The sequence below is a fragment of the Ciconia boyciana genome, chromosome 4 (genome assembly GCF_034638445.1).
Source record: "Ciconia boyciana chromosome 4, ASM3463844v1, whole genome shotgun sequence".
In the NCBI taxonomy this organism is placed as follows: Eukaryota; Metazoa; Chordata; class Aves; order Ciconiiformes; family Ciconiidae; genus Ciconia; species Ciconia boyciana.
In genome coordinates, this window is record NC_132937.1 from 47,231,021 (window position 1) to 47,247,727 (window position 16,707).

General features: G+C 38.4%; 1 protein-coding gene across 2 annotated transcripts in view; it reads right to left on the bottom strand.

Moving 5' to 3' along the window:
• Positions 1-16,707, bottom strand: part of LOC140650879 (histone-arginine methyltransferase CARM1-like) — a 78,101-nt gene that overhangs the window by 22,175 nt on the left and 39,219 nt on the right. For both annotated transcript variants that reach the window (XM_072859705.1, XM_072859704.1), the window contains exons 3-5: positions 14,526-14,629; positions 14,211-14,315; positions 6,353-6,463 (exon numbers count right to left, since the gene is read on the bottom strand). In XM_072859705.1, the coding sequence (XP_072715806.1) occupies positions 6,353-6,463; positions 14,211-14,315; positions 14,526-14,629 (320 nt within the window). The remainder of the gene's footprint in view (positions 1-6,352; positions 6,464-14,210; positions 14,316-14,525; positions 14,630-16,707) is intronic.

A 16,707-nucleotide genomic window follows, 5' to 3' on the forward strand; every position in this document is an offset into this window, starting at 1 on the left:
CCAGCAAGACTGACAGATAGCCCACCCAAGCCCCTGAGCAAAAATGTGACATAGCGTTTAACTGGCTGTAATCATCAATTGTCATAGATAAAAGTACATTTATGCAGCTGCAAAAGAAAGTAAAATTAGTAGAGTTAGTCTATCAGGAAGCTTTATACAAATCTGAGGTGCTCAGATTTTGCACCTCAGCAGCAGCTGCATTTATCCAAGATAGTAAGTCACTTTTCTGATCTTGCCTAACAGGACCTCTCAGGAGTAATTACACCTACATCAGAACTTAAAATATAAGGCTTGGTCCACACATTAGAGTTCATCTGAACTATCAAGGCTTTTAAATATAGAGGTAAACTAAGAGTGTATGAATGAGATGTTTATTCTACACTAGTTCCAAAGAACACAAGGAGTCATAGAATGATTTGGGTTGGAAGGGACTTTTAAAGGTCACCTAGTCCAAGCCCCCTGCTGTGGGCAGGGACATCTTCCACTAGATCAGGTTGCTCAAAGCCCAGTCCAACTGGACCTTAAACTCTTCCAGGAATGGGGCAGCCACAACTTCTCTGCGCAACCTGTTCCAGCATCTCACCACCCTCATCATAAAAAAGTTCTTATGTCCAATCTAAACCTACTCTCTTTTAGTTTAAAAACATTGTTTCTTGTCCTGTCGCTACAGGGCCTGGTAAAAAGTCTCTCTCTCTCTTTCTTCTAAGCCCCCTTTAAGTACTGGAAGGCTGCTATAAGGTCTCCCCGGAGCCTTCTCTTCTCCAGGCTGAACAACCCCAACTCTCTCAGCCTTTCCTCATAGGGGAGGTGTTCCAGCCCTCAGATCATTTTTGTGGCCTTCCTCTGGACCCAGGCTCCAAGAGGTCCATATCTTTCTTGTATGGGCAACTCCAGAGCTTGATGTGGTATGCCAGGTGGGGTCTCACCAGAGCAGAGTAGAGGGGCAGAATCACCTCCCTCGACCTGCTGGCCACACTTTGTTTTACACAGCTCAGGATACAGTTGGCTTTCTCGGCTGCAAGCGCACATCATCCACCAGTATCCTCAAGTCTTTCTCCATAATCCATTGAGCTGCTCTCAATCCATTCATCCCCCAGTCTGTACTGATATTGAGGATTGCCCTAACCCAGGTGCAGGACCTTGCACTTGGCCTTGTTGTACTTCATGAGGTTCTCACAGGCCCACTCCTCAAGCCTGTCAAGATGTCTATGGATGGTATCCCTTCCCTCAAGCCTATCAACTGCACTACTCAGCTTGGTATAGTCTGCAAACTTGCTGAGGCTGTGCTCAATCCCACTGTCTGTGTCACTGACGAAGATATTAAATAGTATTGGTCCCAGCACAGACCCTTGAGGGACACCACTCATTACCCGTTTCCACTTGGACATTGAGCCATTGACTGTAACTCTTTAGACACGGACACCCAGCCAATCCCTTATCCATCTAATAGTCCATCCATCAAACCTTATCTCTCCAATTTAGAGGTAAGAACATTGCATGAAAGTTTGCTTTCTGGGGTAGAGAAATCTACTTGTAAAGCTCTGGACTTCCATTCTGTTGTTTCTGATGACTGTTTCACCAGATTCTCAGCAACAAGTGCTGTGTTTTTTTGAAGTGACTACCCAGCATTTATATATCTATATTCAGATTAACAGCTAAAATCCACAACCCATCTTCCCTGAGAGAGAAACTGATATGCTCTCAGCTTTTTACACAGTTGCCTTTTGCAAAGGCATATTACATATTACAAGTGTTTTGCTTTCCTTTTTTTCATAGATTCATAGAATGGTTTGGGTTGGAAGGAACCCTTAAAGGTCATCTAGTCTAAGCCCCTGCAATGAGCAGGGACATCTTCAACTAGATCAGGTTGCTCAGAGCCCTGTCCAACCTGACCTTGAATGTTTCTAGGGATGGGGCATCTACCACCTCTCCGGGCAACCTGTTCCAGTGCTTCACCACCCTCATTGTAAAAAATGTCTTCCTTAAATATATGTAGTCTGAATCCACCCTCCTTTAGTTTTTAGTCTGCATTATCACCATACTGTATAAACCCCACCACACAGCATCTGACATACCAGATGAGACAGCAGACAACTTGCCACATAATTAAATGCAGTTAAAGTCTTTTAATCTAAATAACAGAAAACACAAACAGGTGCAGTTTATTTGTTTATTGCACAGAAGATAGTAAGGTGCACACAACTATCACCTAAACACTGCATAGCAAATAACTGCAAACATTATGGCCCTTGAGAGAGAATCTTTGCAAGACTGCTCCCAGTGTGCATCAAATGCGCTTCTAAATTCCTGTATGTCTCTTGCAGGCAAACTGAGTCCACCCATATGTGAGCACCCTCAGGAGTTGTAACACAGTCCACTCAAGGTTAATTGTCTTTTGTTAAATTAATTCCCTCATGTTTGGCTATTGCAACAGTTTAAATAGAAGTCTTACATGTAACATCTCAATGTCCCATATCATGACAGACAGACAAGCATTTCACCAGAAGTAATTATTTTTACTTTTAACAATCCCATCACTAGCTGATCTCCACAATACAATCATATTTTCCTCATGTATAGTAGCTCTTTCATTCAGTTTATCCAAGTGCTCTACGTACATGTTTTTTCCAGTCTGTTAACGTTAATGTTTCCCCTTGGTCCTAGTATAAGCTGCTTAGAATCACATTTCCTGTTTAGACAAAACAACTACCAGCACCAGTCACTTTCAGCCTTATTTCTTCTGCTCCCCACCATTTTTTTGGCAAAGGATTTACTGCAATAGCGAAATGAGCAGATTGAGATGGCTTTCATCTCACATCTCATGCACACACCACTGAAGAGCACTGGCTATCATTCACTCTACACAATTTGCTTCCTATTACAAACTTATTTATTAGGCAAGATCTGTTTCAAATTTCTTTCTCTACCATGGACTGCACATAGCATGAGCCAGCTGCCAGAAGTTTTATATCCTAAACATGGAGTCACAGAACAGAAGAAAAACTGGTGCAGAGTCATGATAAAAGTTCACAGGGTTTCTCTCTCCTCTGTCGAAGTTTTTGAAACAGGAAAAAAAGATAGCGGGTAAGCCTTGGATACACAAATGCCAGGCAGAAACTATTGTCTGTATCAGTAAAAAACCAATATCCAATAGGTAGACCAGACTGACAGGAAAGTAAACAAAAGGTGACAATAATATTCTGAATTCCTTTGAATACTATTCTTTTCAGTGTAGGGAAACAGCAAAGTACTAGATGGGGGAATAAATACTACAGTCCTTGGACGGTAATAATGAGTTGCATTGTAAAATTATATATATTACAAATTCATCTTCTGTTGTCATTTTTAGTTTAAACACAAATGAAACTTGTCTAATGTAAACCTGTATGAAGTTCACTGGAATTATGTCAAACATATAGACAACCATAACAAAGAGTCTCAGGTCTGTCTAGCTTTTCTGAACAGCTTAATGAGGCCACGGACCAAAACAGAAATGCAAGCATATTGCAAACCAATTAAAAACCCACCCAACTACTACACAGAACACAGTGACACAGACATGAGATTCTCCAGCGAATATCTGAGTGACTAAGTAACAGCCAGTACGTTTCCTAATACAGCAGCTGCTATGAATTTTCCCTCCAACATACTTTTCACATATTCTACCATTGCACATTTGTACACAGTACACAGTTTTCAACACTGTCAAACAGACATCTGATTTCTCTTAACTGTATTGTAGTGCTAAATTTTTAATACCATTCTTTCAAAATAAACCTCCAACTGTAAAGAGGAATTTACTGTAAACCCAACAAATCTCTCAGTAAGAAGTACTACAGCATTAATTTGCATTGTTCAAACATAATTTCCCTTCAGTCAGGAGTTTATTGTATTGGTTTCAAGTGTTTTGTATTAAAATAGAAAAAATAAAAAAAGGAACAAGACTCATTAATCTCACATTCAACATTATTACACATACCTGAAACAGATGAAAAATACAGTAAATCCATACAGAAATGAGAGAAGAAATGGATGGAAAGTAATGTTCTTCTCATAATCCAGATAACTGATAAACCATACTAATGAAATCCCACTGTGGAATATTAAGAGATGACAAATAGTATACCTAAGGCTAAGCATCTTTATACTGAATAAGAAATTATAATAAACTTAAATTCTTAAAACATATTATGTGTTAATAGATCAGCTGATCTGCAATACAGTTCATGAGTGAACAAGTTTTTCACACACAAAATTATGGCTACAGAAGTCTACTATATTTCTTATGAAAACTGAGTCCCATTTGGGGAAGTAGGAGAAGAAAATTACCAAAAATCTATGAATTATCAAACTGAGACTCTGACATTTTAGCCAGTATTCTCCAGTATCTACAGCTGCTTAAGGTTCTTTACTTCTCTTTATCAATCAAAGGTTCTTTACTCCTCTTTATCAATCACAGTTTTAAGCAGTTTAGCATTCCATCTACCCCACAAAAGCAATTCAATTTCTAAAACCAATGGATTAATGGTCTTTCTCTACCCATGAGTTGCTAGATATATTACTCATATTTACATTGCATGAAAAAATCCACAATATTTGATACACTGCAGATGCAGCATGTGCTGTTTTCACAACTAGTGATTTTGCTTACTTCTGACTGGAGTTAAGTTCAAACCTGTGACTAAAAGGTTAAAAAAAACGTATACATTATACTCACTACTACACATTACATTACTACTAAGAAAAGCAAGTTCTTATTTTCTCTTTTTATTATGCTTTCATAAATAAAACTTCTGTCTATCATGAAACAAAGATATTGTACAAAATCGTATCTGTTTACAAAATCCTGTGTGAAATAAGAACCACCCTCCCCCCTTCCCTCTGAGAAATACGTTCCATATATTAACATGTTCAATGCTTTTGATAGGTCTGACAAAAGGACAGACATCAGAAAAAGAAATCTTTAATTATGAAGAATCTTTCTAATTATTCTAATTATAATAAGAAAATAGAAATGTTCTTTCAGTACATATATGCTAAGTTAGGCTAGTACATCCTCACCAATTCCAAAACTCACGTACACATAATAAGAAAACATTTGTCAATAGCACACAAATAAGGCGGAAGTAGAAAATTATTGTATGAAACAACGTTTTTCCTCAATACATAAGTTAATGCAAAATGCATATGGGGAAATTATGGAGTCCTGTATTTAAGCTGGAATGAAAAATACAAATAATTTATACATTAATAACTACTTCTATCTAATACCCACATTTTCTTCTTTAAGACCTAAACAGATTATCTCGATTTCCAATAGCAATGTATTTCCTTCACAATGTTACAATTGACAACTGGTGTTCACCAGCCTTCACCAAGAGCAAGGCTGGACTGCTGCATCAGGACATATGAGAGGAACTTTCACTGAACAGCTGCATGCTTATCATGTGGACTTAGAGGAACTATGGACTCCTAATGTTGCTCATGAACATTTATATTCTAGATCAGTAAAGCAAGAAGAAAAATTAACATCTAGATACTGCAAACTTTTTCTAGGTATGGGATGAAAAATCCTCCACTTCACCACTTTTCACCCTCTTCCACATTAAAACTATTTTTAAAAATCAGCTAGAGGTTATCAGTGTTCACAAAATTTATAACGATAATGCTCACACTTCTCCCTACACATTCTGATGTTCACCTAAATAAGCAGAGCCTGCAAGAAAAAACATGGAGATTTTTGCTGTTGCTGCTATTTAGGATTAGCACTTTTTAGGAAGTGAACTTCTCCTAAGGCATTTAGTTACCAATCCCACTTTGAGTGCTTGAATTTTTTTAAAAATCATATTAGAATGCTTAGTAAAAACAATATCTTATAACCTGAAAAATATCTTTTAAAACTAAGTGCATTCTTCGAACATTTTTAAACCCTAAGAACACAGTTTTGTAAGACGGTTGAAAGACCTAACTGATCACACGTAGCAGGAAACTAACTCAACTGTCTGATCACACAGATGTCCAAGAGTCTTAGGGAAAAAACACCCAAATGTTTTGCACAGAACCCATGAAAACAACATCTGGTTTAATTTTTTTTTCCCTTCTGAAAGTAAGAAGTTTAATCACAGTTATGACTGTTCACCGTTTTTCACAGAAACAACAATCATATAGTTTATTTATTTGACACATTAGAACATTTAGAACACCTTCAAAAATTACCTTCCAAAAAGTGTTGCCTGTTAGAGACCTGCCTTCTTATAAAAATCACACTGAAGCCTTCAGCATTAGCCTTTTTGAGGCACAGTTCTAGATCTCTTAACATTTTCACTCTACACCTCAGGTGAAAAACACTTACCTCCGCATATTTTGCCATTGAACTGGCTTCAACTGCATAGACTTTTCTAGCTCCAGCCTGCACTGCAAAAAATGAAAGGATTCCTGATCCGCAGCCAACATCTAGGACCACCTTGAAAACAAAAGGCAGACCAAAAGAAACAAAATAATCAAGTCACTTCCTGACACCTCTTTTAAGTAAGTAAATTTTCATACCTGTACCCTGCATTTAGTAAGCCCGGCATTATGCAAGAATTTTACTAATTTCACTTGAAAAAGTGAAAGGCTTGTTAATAAGAGTTTTAATGCCCTTAATCTTTATTTTAGCAGCAACAGCATATCTTTAAAAGACTGTGGATTATTTTCATGTGTAAATACAGTTATGATTTGGAGGAAATAGATTTTGTAACGCAGTTTCTTTAGGAGAAAAATTTGAAAAACAAGTGTAGTCTGAATACACTGGGGAGGGAGGGAAGACATGACAATAATAATTATTTGAAGGACTACAGAATTGCGTCTTTCTGAATGAAAAATCACTCTGTGATGTGGAAGTACCTTGGATAAAACCAAACTTTGTTCAAATATTGGTCCTGCTTCCTGATGTTAGTATTAGACCTTTAATTGCACTGCTTGATGGGGTGTCTCTCAAAGGCACTCAGTTAAACATAAATCCCAAAGCCTCATTTTCTCCATCAGTCAGGTGGGCCCCTTGTTGCAAGCCAAAATGTTGACTGAAATGTTTCAAAGGGTCAAAATTTTGTTTCAATCTATAGTGTAATGCAAAGCCAGCAACTGCTGCCATGGTCCAGACAAGCCTCTAGTTCTTAGCTTTGTTCTGTTGTACAGGTCACTAAACACTGCTGCAGAAGCATAAGTACATGGACAGAGAGGCTAACTGCCGGAGAAATGGTTAAGATTATGTGACTGATATCATCTTTGATGCAAAGCCCACTTTTATACTGCCCAACAGAATTAGGCTAATACCAGTACCTTGCTTCCCCAAAATTTTAATACCAGCTTTGAGAAAAATCTCACAGAACAGCTCACCATTCAGGTTCCTCCTATGGGCCTGTGCTTAACTGAAAACAAGGAGCAACAGTTTTCCTCTCCCTGTGGCTGAAATTCTCATTAAATTTTGATCCAAGATATGAAATTCACAAGCCCGTTAGGCGATTTAAGCCACCTGGAACTGGAACCTCCTAAGATTTCAAAGCACTTCAACCATGAAACCAAGCTACAGCCCTGATCCAATCTCAAGAGTCAAGAGCAGAGAAGCTTAAATAATAATACAGATTCAGAGTAATACTGCAGCTTAGTATACCACCAGCTACCCTGCTCTTTATTGCTTATCCGCCCCAACTTCCCATATGATGCACATTGCTTACCAGCCTTTAAAAACACAAAGAGAAAATTTTGTGTATTCAAACAGAATAGTTTCGACAGAAAAATAACCTCTTAGAATGAAGGGCACATTCCACTCTCCAAAAGTTACTCTACATGACATTTAGGTTATGTATTAAAGAATGCAGTCTAACACACATGGCCTGAATCTGTTGTAGATAATATGAATTTGAGTTACAGAAGTACTCCACTGCAAAATAAATTAACATTGCTTCTGATATTACATACAGTCTCAAGTTTGGCATAGAAGCCAGAACCTTGCCTTTAATGGAATATGTGCAAAGAATATGGAAACTGTGCAAAGAATGACTTACGTGCATGGAGCTTTGGGAACAGGCAATGAGCTAGCTGAGAGCTTACAGGTGGGAATGAGAACACACAGGGAAGGGATACAGATATTATCGAGGTAGGCATCTGTTATAGACCACTTGATCAAGAAAAGGAGGAAATGATGCCTTCTGGAGGAAGCCTCATGATCATAGGCCCTATTACTTATCAGGAAATTCAACCACCCCAATTCCTACTGGAAGGGTGGTATGGTGGGGCACAACCAATCCAGGGGATTTCTGGAGTGTCTTGATAATTTTCTGATACTAGTGATCAATAAGCCGAGCAGGGGAGCTGTTCTACTGAATCTGCTGCTAACAAACTGTCATGGTTTAACACCAGTCAGCAACTAAGCAGCACACAGTCGCTCGCTCACCCTCCCCTCCCTGGTGGGATGGGGCAGAGAATCAGGAAAAAGAAAAGTAAAACCTGTGCGTTGAGATAAAGACAATTTAACAGGACAGCAAAGGAAGAGAAAATAATAATAACAATTATAATAATAGTGATGATGAAAGAATATACAAAACAAGTGATGCACAATGCAATTGCTCACCACGCACTGACTGATGCGCCCAGCTCATCCCTGAGCAGCAATTGCTGCCCCGCAGCCAACTCACCCCCAGTTTCTATACTGAGCATGACGTCATATGGTATGGAACAGCCCTGTGGTCAGTTGGGGTCAGCTGTCCTGGCTGTGCCCCCTCCCAGCTTCTTGTGCACCTGGCAGAGCATGGGAAGCTGAAAAGTCCTTGACCAGTGTAAGCACTGCTTAGCAACAACTAAAACATCAGTGTATTAACATTATTCTCATACTAAATCCAAAACACAGCACTATACCAGCTACTAGGAAGAAAATTAACTCTATCCCAGCCGAAACCAGAACATAAACATTCCCAGCCTCTAGTGAGGGGATGACTGCTAGAAACCAGCTTTGCAAAATAAGACCTAAGGGTCCTCCTGCTGGACAACAAGCTGAATACGAGTCAGCCCTCGCAGCCAAGAAGGCCAACTGCATATTGGGCTGTATTAGCAAGAGTGCAACCAGCAGAGGTCAAGGAAAGGCCATTTTTAAGACGACATCTGGGGAACTCTGTCCAGTTTTGATCTCCCCAGCAGAAGACAGACACTGACGTATTGCAGCAAGTCCCATGGAAGTCCACCAAGATAATTAGGGGGCTGGAGGGCATGACACATGAAGAGAGGTTTGAGGTTGGTTTGTCTAGTTTTAGCAAGAGGAGGCAGGCTAACGGGAGAGCTTACTGCTGTCTTCATCTGCCTAATGGGAGTTCAGAGAAAACTGAGACAGACTCTTCTCGAAGGAGACACACAGTGATAGGACAAGAGGCAATGGACACAATGTGTTACACAAGAAATTCCAACAGATATAGTAAAACTTTTTCACCATGAGGGCTGTCAGACACTGGAACAGCTTGCCTACAGGCAACCTCCATCCTTGGATCCATTAAAAATGCAACTGGACAGACCTTAAGCAACCTGGTCTAGTGGGCCCTGCTTTCAGTAGAGGTTTGGACTAGAGACGTCCAGAGGTTCTTTCTGGCCTAAATTACTTTAATCCAATGAACTTGCAATAGCACACCTTGCTCCCCAAGTGGCATTGCTGTTATCACTGCCATCCCCTACAGAAAGCTTTGCTCCCTCTAGATAGGAAGAGCATCCTAACAGAGCTGTAAGAGCAGGCATTAAGACAAAGTGCTGTGAAATAACAATACATGGTACGAGTATGCTTCTTTCTGAAAAGTAGAATTTTAAAATAAGTAATAGACAGATAGTTAAGTGATGATGATGTCATGCATATTGAGAGGAAAGGTGGTAGACTGTATGTGCTTCAGTATTTATTTTGAAATGTGAATGGAGCTACTTCAGCAATTATCAGAAATCAGAGTCAGGAATAATGTATACCCTACCCTCCTGACCACAGTTCAGTACTGTTCCTGATTTCACCTACACAGATGAATAGCTTTCCTAATGTGAATTTAATGGGAATTACTCACATGTGCAAATATACTTGTATGCTTGAGTACTTGCACAATTAGAGTCCTGAAAAACACTTCTGAATAAAAGGGGTGGGGGGCAGAGGTCAAACAAGTAAGAGCAACAACAGGGTGAACACATAAAACTAAAAGCAAAAATGTCATATATCTACAATGACATGATTCAAAATTACTATATATCAGCAAGATTATATACAGAAAGCTTTTTTTTTTTTAGCATGTGCCTTTGATTGCACTATGTGAATGGTTAATTTGTGTGATCCTTCATCCAGGATCATTGGAAATATTCTAATTCTAGTTGCTTTGCTTTTAGGTAAAGTATTCATAAATAGACTACAAATTAAAAAATTAAAAAGGCTCAGAAGCTAAGACTTATTTTCAAAAGAAGTAGAAATGTGTCAGCCTTTACTCAGTTTGAAACAGCATTATATACTGCTACTGTATAAATTTAGTTATGAGCCCTTTTTTTAGTATAACCAATTTTTGGTACTAACCAATTTAGTATAACCAAGTAAAAACACTTCAAACTCCCCCTTTTGGCTTTATAACAATTCAAAATCTAAGACAAAGTTTTACTAAAAAAATTAGTGAAAGCTCTAAGGCAACTCCTTCTAAGAGTAAATATAAAGGAGTATAAGCCAGTAAGAATTACCATACTAATGTGAAGAATCCAGCCTCAGATTCATTAGATTCTGAATGAGTTCTTATTCTTTTAAGCTTCAATAGTCACAAATGGTCAATCCAAGCACTAGTCCCAATTTGTCCTAAAGTAGCTTTCCTCCAATAGACAGTGTTTGAATTTATCACCAAGAACCCTCTCGAAGGGTCCAGAATTAATTTTGTCCAGCACAACTCAGACAACCTGTTTCACTTTCTCATACAGATATTTTTTTAAAAAACAAACAAAGCCTAGAATAAGAAAAAAAATATACTTTATCACCAGATATCCCTTCACTATAGGCAAAAACGTTTGTATAATAAATCACTACAGAATTTAGGGAAGGAGGCAGCAAAGATAAAGAAATATATTGGGGGGATGCAGAGTAGGTAGGAAACAATAAGACGAATAGCAATTGAATAAAACTTTTTCCAGTAATGGAAAAAGGTATTAAAATAATTTGCCTTTTTAATCTCCTCACTGCCATCATTAAATGTTTCTGTCTGCCTTATAGTTTCTGGACATAGCATAAATATAGTTGCCTTATTTCCAACAGATCAAGTCTCAGCACAATGGGTTTCTCAGATTCTCATGGGAAAGCATTTTGCCACAATATACGTAGTTCAATTTTTTCAGCTACATTTATTCTGAAAATTGCCATTTCTCAACAGAATCAGGAAAAAGACAGATCATTTTCTAGGTGGGTGGCCAACAACACCCAGCCTGTAACAGTCTTACTATTAGGTATGCTGACGAGAAGCCAAGGCACCTCCAACAGTTGGGAAAATAAACAAACGAAGAGCAAAGCAAGCAAGCTATACTACTGCACGGCAGCAAGACTTCCTACAGAGGCAAAGAGTATGCAAAACCTGAATTCCTTACTGCAGGCACAAAAATGGAAAGGATATGTTACCTACAGAGATAAGTCTGCCTTTTGCATTATAACATGAGAGCATCCTGTTTGGCAAGAAGCCAATGGCAAAAAATCCTCTCTCTGCTGTTTCTTTCACCATATAGTCAAGTTACATATTCCAGTACAAAATTTAATCCATTAATGATACAGTAGCTCCACTTACCCAGCTGGTATCATCCAGTACCACATGCTTTGGGGCTTGATTATGATGCCTACAGCAAAGTGGAGCAGCCCTGTGCACACCACTAGTTTACTAACCTTATTGAATTAAATAGGAGAGGAAGATTGTCTCAGGCCTGAAAGAAATTACAGAGACTGAAACCTATTTGGTTCATTTCTACAAAGGTTTCTTTCATTTCTATGAAAGTAAATAGTTAAGAATAGTTTTTAAAAAAGCAGAGTTTACCTGACTTGCATGGCAAAGAAACATTATCAGCTGCACTTGAATTTATTACTAAACTTAAGTAATAGTTAAAACATAATGATCTTAAAACAATTCAGATAAATTTCACACTTACAACTCTCCTCATTTTGGCCATAAATATGCTACACATTTAAAGGGAAATATTTTGTTTGGTATTTGCTTATATGTTATTAAAGACTCTTTTCTGTGACGTAGTAAGGCCATTTGTGCTGCTGTGAATTGAAGTCAGAAGCTCCTTTTAAAAGAAGTGCACACAGAAAGATGAGAGAAAGGAAAGGAGAGACAAAGACACACAAAAAAAAAGACAACAAGTTAAAAAAAAAAAATTGCACCTTCATTTTCTCCACCATTTTTGTTTGCAGTCTGCTGCCCAAACACCATAAACAGAGCTCACATGGTCTCAGATGACATTCTGAGAGCTAGGAAACATTCCTGCTAGGCTGCTGCTTACAAACTGCCTATTTGCTTACAGAAGGTCACATGTAGTCTAATATTTTTTTCTGGTTTTTGTTGTTTTATTAAGAGTGCTGAGCAGTGTCATAGCAAGATATGCAGATGACACAATGTCCAGTGATTACAGAGCAGAGAGAGTTAGCAAAGGTAGGCCACTGGACAATGCACAAATAAGTTAAACTCAGTGCTGATTAATATAACTTTGTGGAAAACATGAACTGTTCATGTACCATCCAAGTCCTAAATGAATCATCATCATCAACAAAGAGCCATTACGAATAGTTTGGTGAAGATCAATACTCAATGGACAGATGCAGTCCCAGGAAAAAAAGTCAAGATTTATGAGAAGTACAGTAAAGAATAACTAGGAAGTTAGAATTCTGCAATATAAATCAGTTGTATGGCATTGTCCACACTACCATGCATAACTCCTGCCAATCCTTCTCAAAATAGGTGCCGAAGAATTAACGGTGACACTGAGAACGAGGGCAAGAATAATAACAGGGCGTATGCAATTTCTTCATACAGAAAAAGACAGAGAGGACTGAGAATACTGACCTCAGAAGCAAGGCTACATAAGAAGAGACAACAAAAATTGACACAATGGAGGAAAAATATAAAGAAAATTAGAACTTCAATCCTCCTTTGCCTCACAACATAAGAGCAAAATGACAGAAATAGAAAGCTGATAAATTAAAAATCTTCCTGAAGGAGATACTTTTCTGCATAACGTGTGATTATATTATGGAAATTGTTGCTGTATTAAGGGTGGAATCAGAGAAGAGTGTGCATGGGTACTGATTCTGGAGAGGGTCAGAAAGTCTTTAGTTAGTGTGACTAATTGAAATAGGAAAAAAAAAAAAAGGTAAAATATACTAGTCCTATGCCTTGCATTTCAAGAAGCCTAAAAAAAAATTAGAAAATGACTTAATCTGTGGCTGGGAGGCAGATTATCCTACATCTCCCCAGAGTAACAAAAGTTTTCTTTTGTCTTTTGCTGAAGTATCTGGTTTGGACAATGTGAGAGGCAGAGGACTAGGTAAAGAAGTAATAATCATTGTTATATTCATTACAGTAGTCTTCAAGATCTAGATACATATTTTAGAGATAAGTTTGGCACCTGTAGTTGTAAGTTCCTGCATTGTTTCCAAATCTTTGCCTTGTACAAATGGAGTCACAGCAACCACAGATGTGCTTGCTCAGTTTGTAATGACTGTGGGATGCAAAAACATTCAGTGTAGACCTCCATGAAAGAGACATAAACTAGAACACCTTTGCAGGTATTTGCAAGAGACTATATGGCACAATAGCAAATACACAAGTCAACAGTTAAGATCAGGAAACTAAAATTGTATACGAGCTCCAAGATGCCAAATGGGACCAAAATGTCAAGAAACATATACGTGTAGGTTCCCAGATTGCCCACAAAAGACAGCAGAGGAATTTGTAGCTCATGTTTGGATCCATGTTTGGAGCCATTCATCCTGAGGATGTACCATCACCATCATGCATTGTCATCCATGTGCTTGACAATAACATTAATAATATAAAGCACACATGAATTAGTATATTCATGCACGAAGTCCCAGGTGAGAAAAGGCTCCAGTCTGATCAGTGTTGCTCTACAGGGCAAGTAGAAGTTTAGAGCCTAAGCAGTATACTGGAACATTTAAGACTCTTAACAGAGCTTACCTTGTCTGTAAAATCTATGTGGTTCTGTAGGATAGCTCTGTGATAAGTGGCCGTCCTCACAAAATCCTGCATCATATTCTGTTGTTGAGACAAACAGCCATAAAACTAAAAGGAAAGGAGGAAAGGAAAAACAGAAAAAAGATAAAGCCCATCTTCCATCAATCTTACCTTAAATTACTGACCTGACCACCCTGTCCACACTGTCCTGACCACCCTCTGAATAAACCTAAGCTATCTTTCTAACTGACCTGGTGACTAAGGTGAAGCAAACAACAGTAACTTAGATTTCACAAACTGGCACTGAAGTCTCATTACCTGAAAATACTGAAGAGCGGATGCTTCATCTGTTCTCTGACTGAACACAGAGCTCTCCTTTTGGCTACGGCATCTCTTCAATGCATTTGAAAATGTGTTGTATTCTGGAAAAGAAAAATAGAAAAGACACAAATGTAGCAAAAACCACAAAGATAGTAAATGAAGATAAACATCCAATGACAAGATAAGAACACATTCAGTCACACTTGAGAGGAATGCTTCATTTGACTTACGGTGTTCATAAATGCACAGTCAACAGTTTCAAATTTCACTAAACAGACAAGAGCTGTTGCAAAGATCTGGCCAGCATCAAAAGATTTTAAGAAGCACCTGGATGCATGCAACAGTGTTGTCAAGGATCTCCATTCAGGTTAGCTAACTCCTGCAAATATCTGTGATGGTGAACTCTAACAGAGGAGTGGCTGAACATAAGCCTCAACCTACTATTTCAGGTTAATCTACACTAACCCAAGCTCCATACAGAGAACCACCTAGGGTTATTGTGAAATGCATGGATCTGAGTGAGGAGGTTTACAACCTGGAATAAACCACTCAAATTTAACTGGCCTAAAAAGCCAGGCTGAGGACCATGTATCCTCCTTTAGAAGCAGTCTAGCTAAAAAGCTCAAAGTTATAGCCCTTTGGCTTCTGTGGACAAGATCACTTCTGACATTAGGTAAGTAACAGGAAAAATCATGTGGACCTAAAAAACAAATAACCAGTTCACACAAGGGCTTTTGTCTCCATCTTTTAAGACCAAACCAACCCCCAAGCATAAAGTAATTCCTTGATGTCCAAAAGAAAGGCACATGCCAGTAAGTGGAGAAAGTATCTAGAAAAAGCACTATAAGGAAAAATTGTCAGGGGGGGAATCAGGGATAGAAGTCTTGCATCTTCTGTTCATACAAAGACAAGAGAAGAGACAAATCAAACCACAGCACATTCATAATTTGCTAAACCAGAGAGACAGGAAACTCCTAGAACAGTTCACAGGTTTTCAAATAAAAATAGCAATTGCCTGAAGCATGTAACTGTGCACTGGGAAATACATGCTAAGTGCTCTAATCATTTGGAGATAATTCAATGATTCAATACTTTGAATGGCCTTTGAAACAAAGGGTCTGAAGATAACAGAAACAAATAATTAATAAACTTCTCAATACAGTAACCGGGGAGAGTTTTCCTCATCATTTCAGGAAATCTTGAAATCCTCAAAACAGAGATTTGTTTGTGCTGATCTTTTTCCACTGCAGAAAGCTGGCATATCCAAAAGGGAAGAAATGTAAAAGACAGCAAGTGACTTTCCCTTTAGCTCTGGAAATCAGGACAAGCTCAATGTCAGGCTGTTTGGCAATGAAAACAAAGACCCATGTTTACACAACCCAACATAAGCATGGTTGCTGCAAAGTTACATTTAATGGGCCAAAAATGTATTTTTGAGTAGGGTCTTGAGAGAGAGATCCTCAGTAGATAATTTTAAATTCTTGGAAAAAGTGTATAATAAAGACTGCATAGAATTCAGCAAAAGCATCACAAATTGCTATTATTGTTATCCAAGCTTTCCAGTCTTTATACAGCTAGAAATCACTAAAACTGGAAAACTGGATAGAAAAAGCTCCATCTTTGGAGCAGTCATATATTGTTTCACCATAAGAATTTCACACCAAAAATGTGACAGACAGCCATACTTCCTCAGAGAGCTGAAATCAATTGAGGGCACAGCCCCTTGAACCTCTGGGCTACCCCACATAACAAAGTCCACTTGTAAGCATCCAGAGTTCAAGCCATTTCTCTCAGTTGGAATTATGAGCAGTCTAATGCATGAAATGAAATAATTTTGTTAAAAGTCTGGAACAATAGGTCTAAGAAGCATCACAACATTAGTTTGCTGTGAATTAACAGGTCAGTTTAACCTTACTCTAGTAGAAGACTGTAAGGGTGGCAGAAATTGTAAAACACAACTCACCAGCTTATTCAAATGCACTTCACCTGCTGAGGAAATCTGCTAGAGAGCTGATCTGTTGCCACTCTGCGGAATATTCCCTTGTAATTTCCAGGTGGGTGAAAGTCTCACTTTGTTACTTCTGGCCTGTCAACTCCAGTGGGAAGAAGATGCCACATTCAACATCTGAATTTGGGGTGATACGGCGGCCTCAATCATTAAATTGTTCCAGAAGTAATT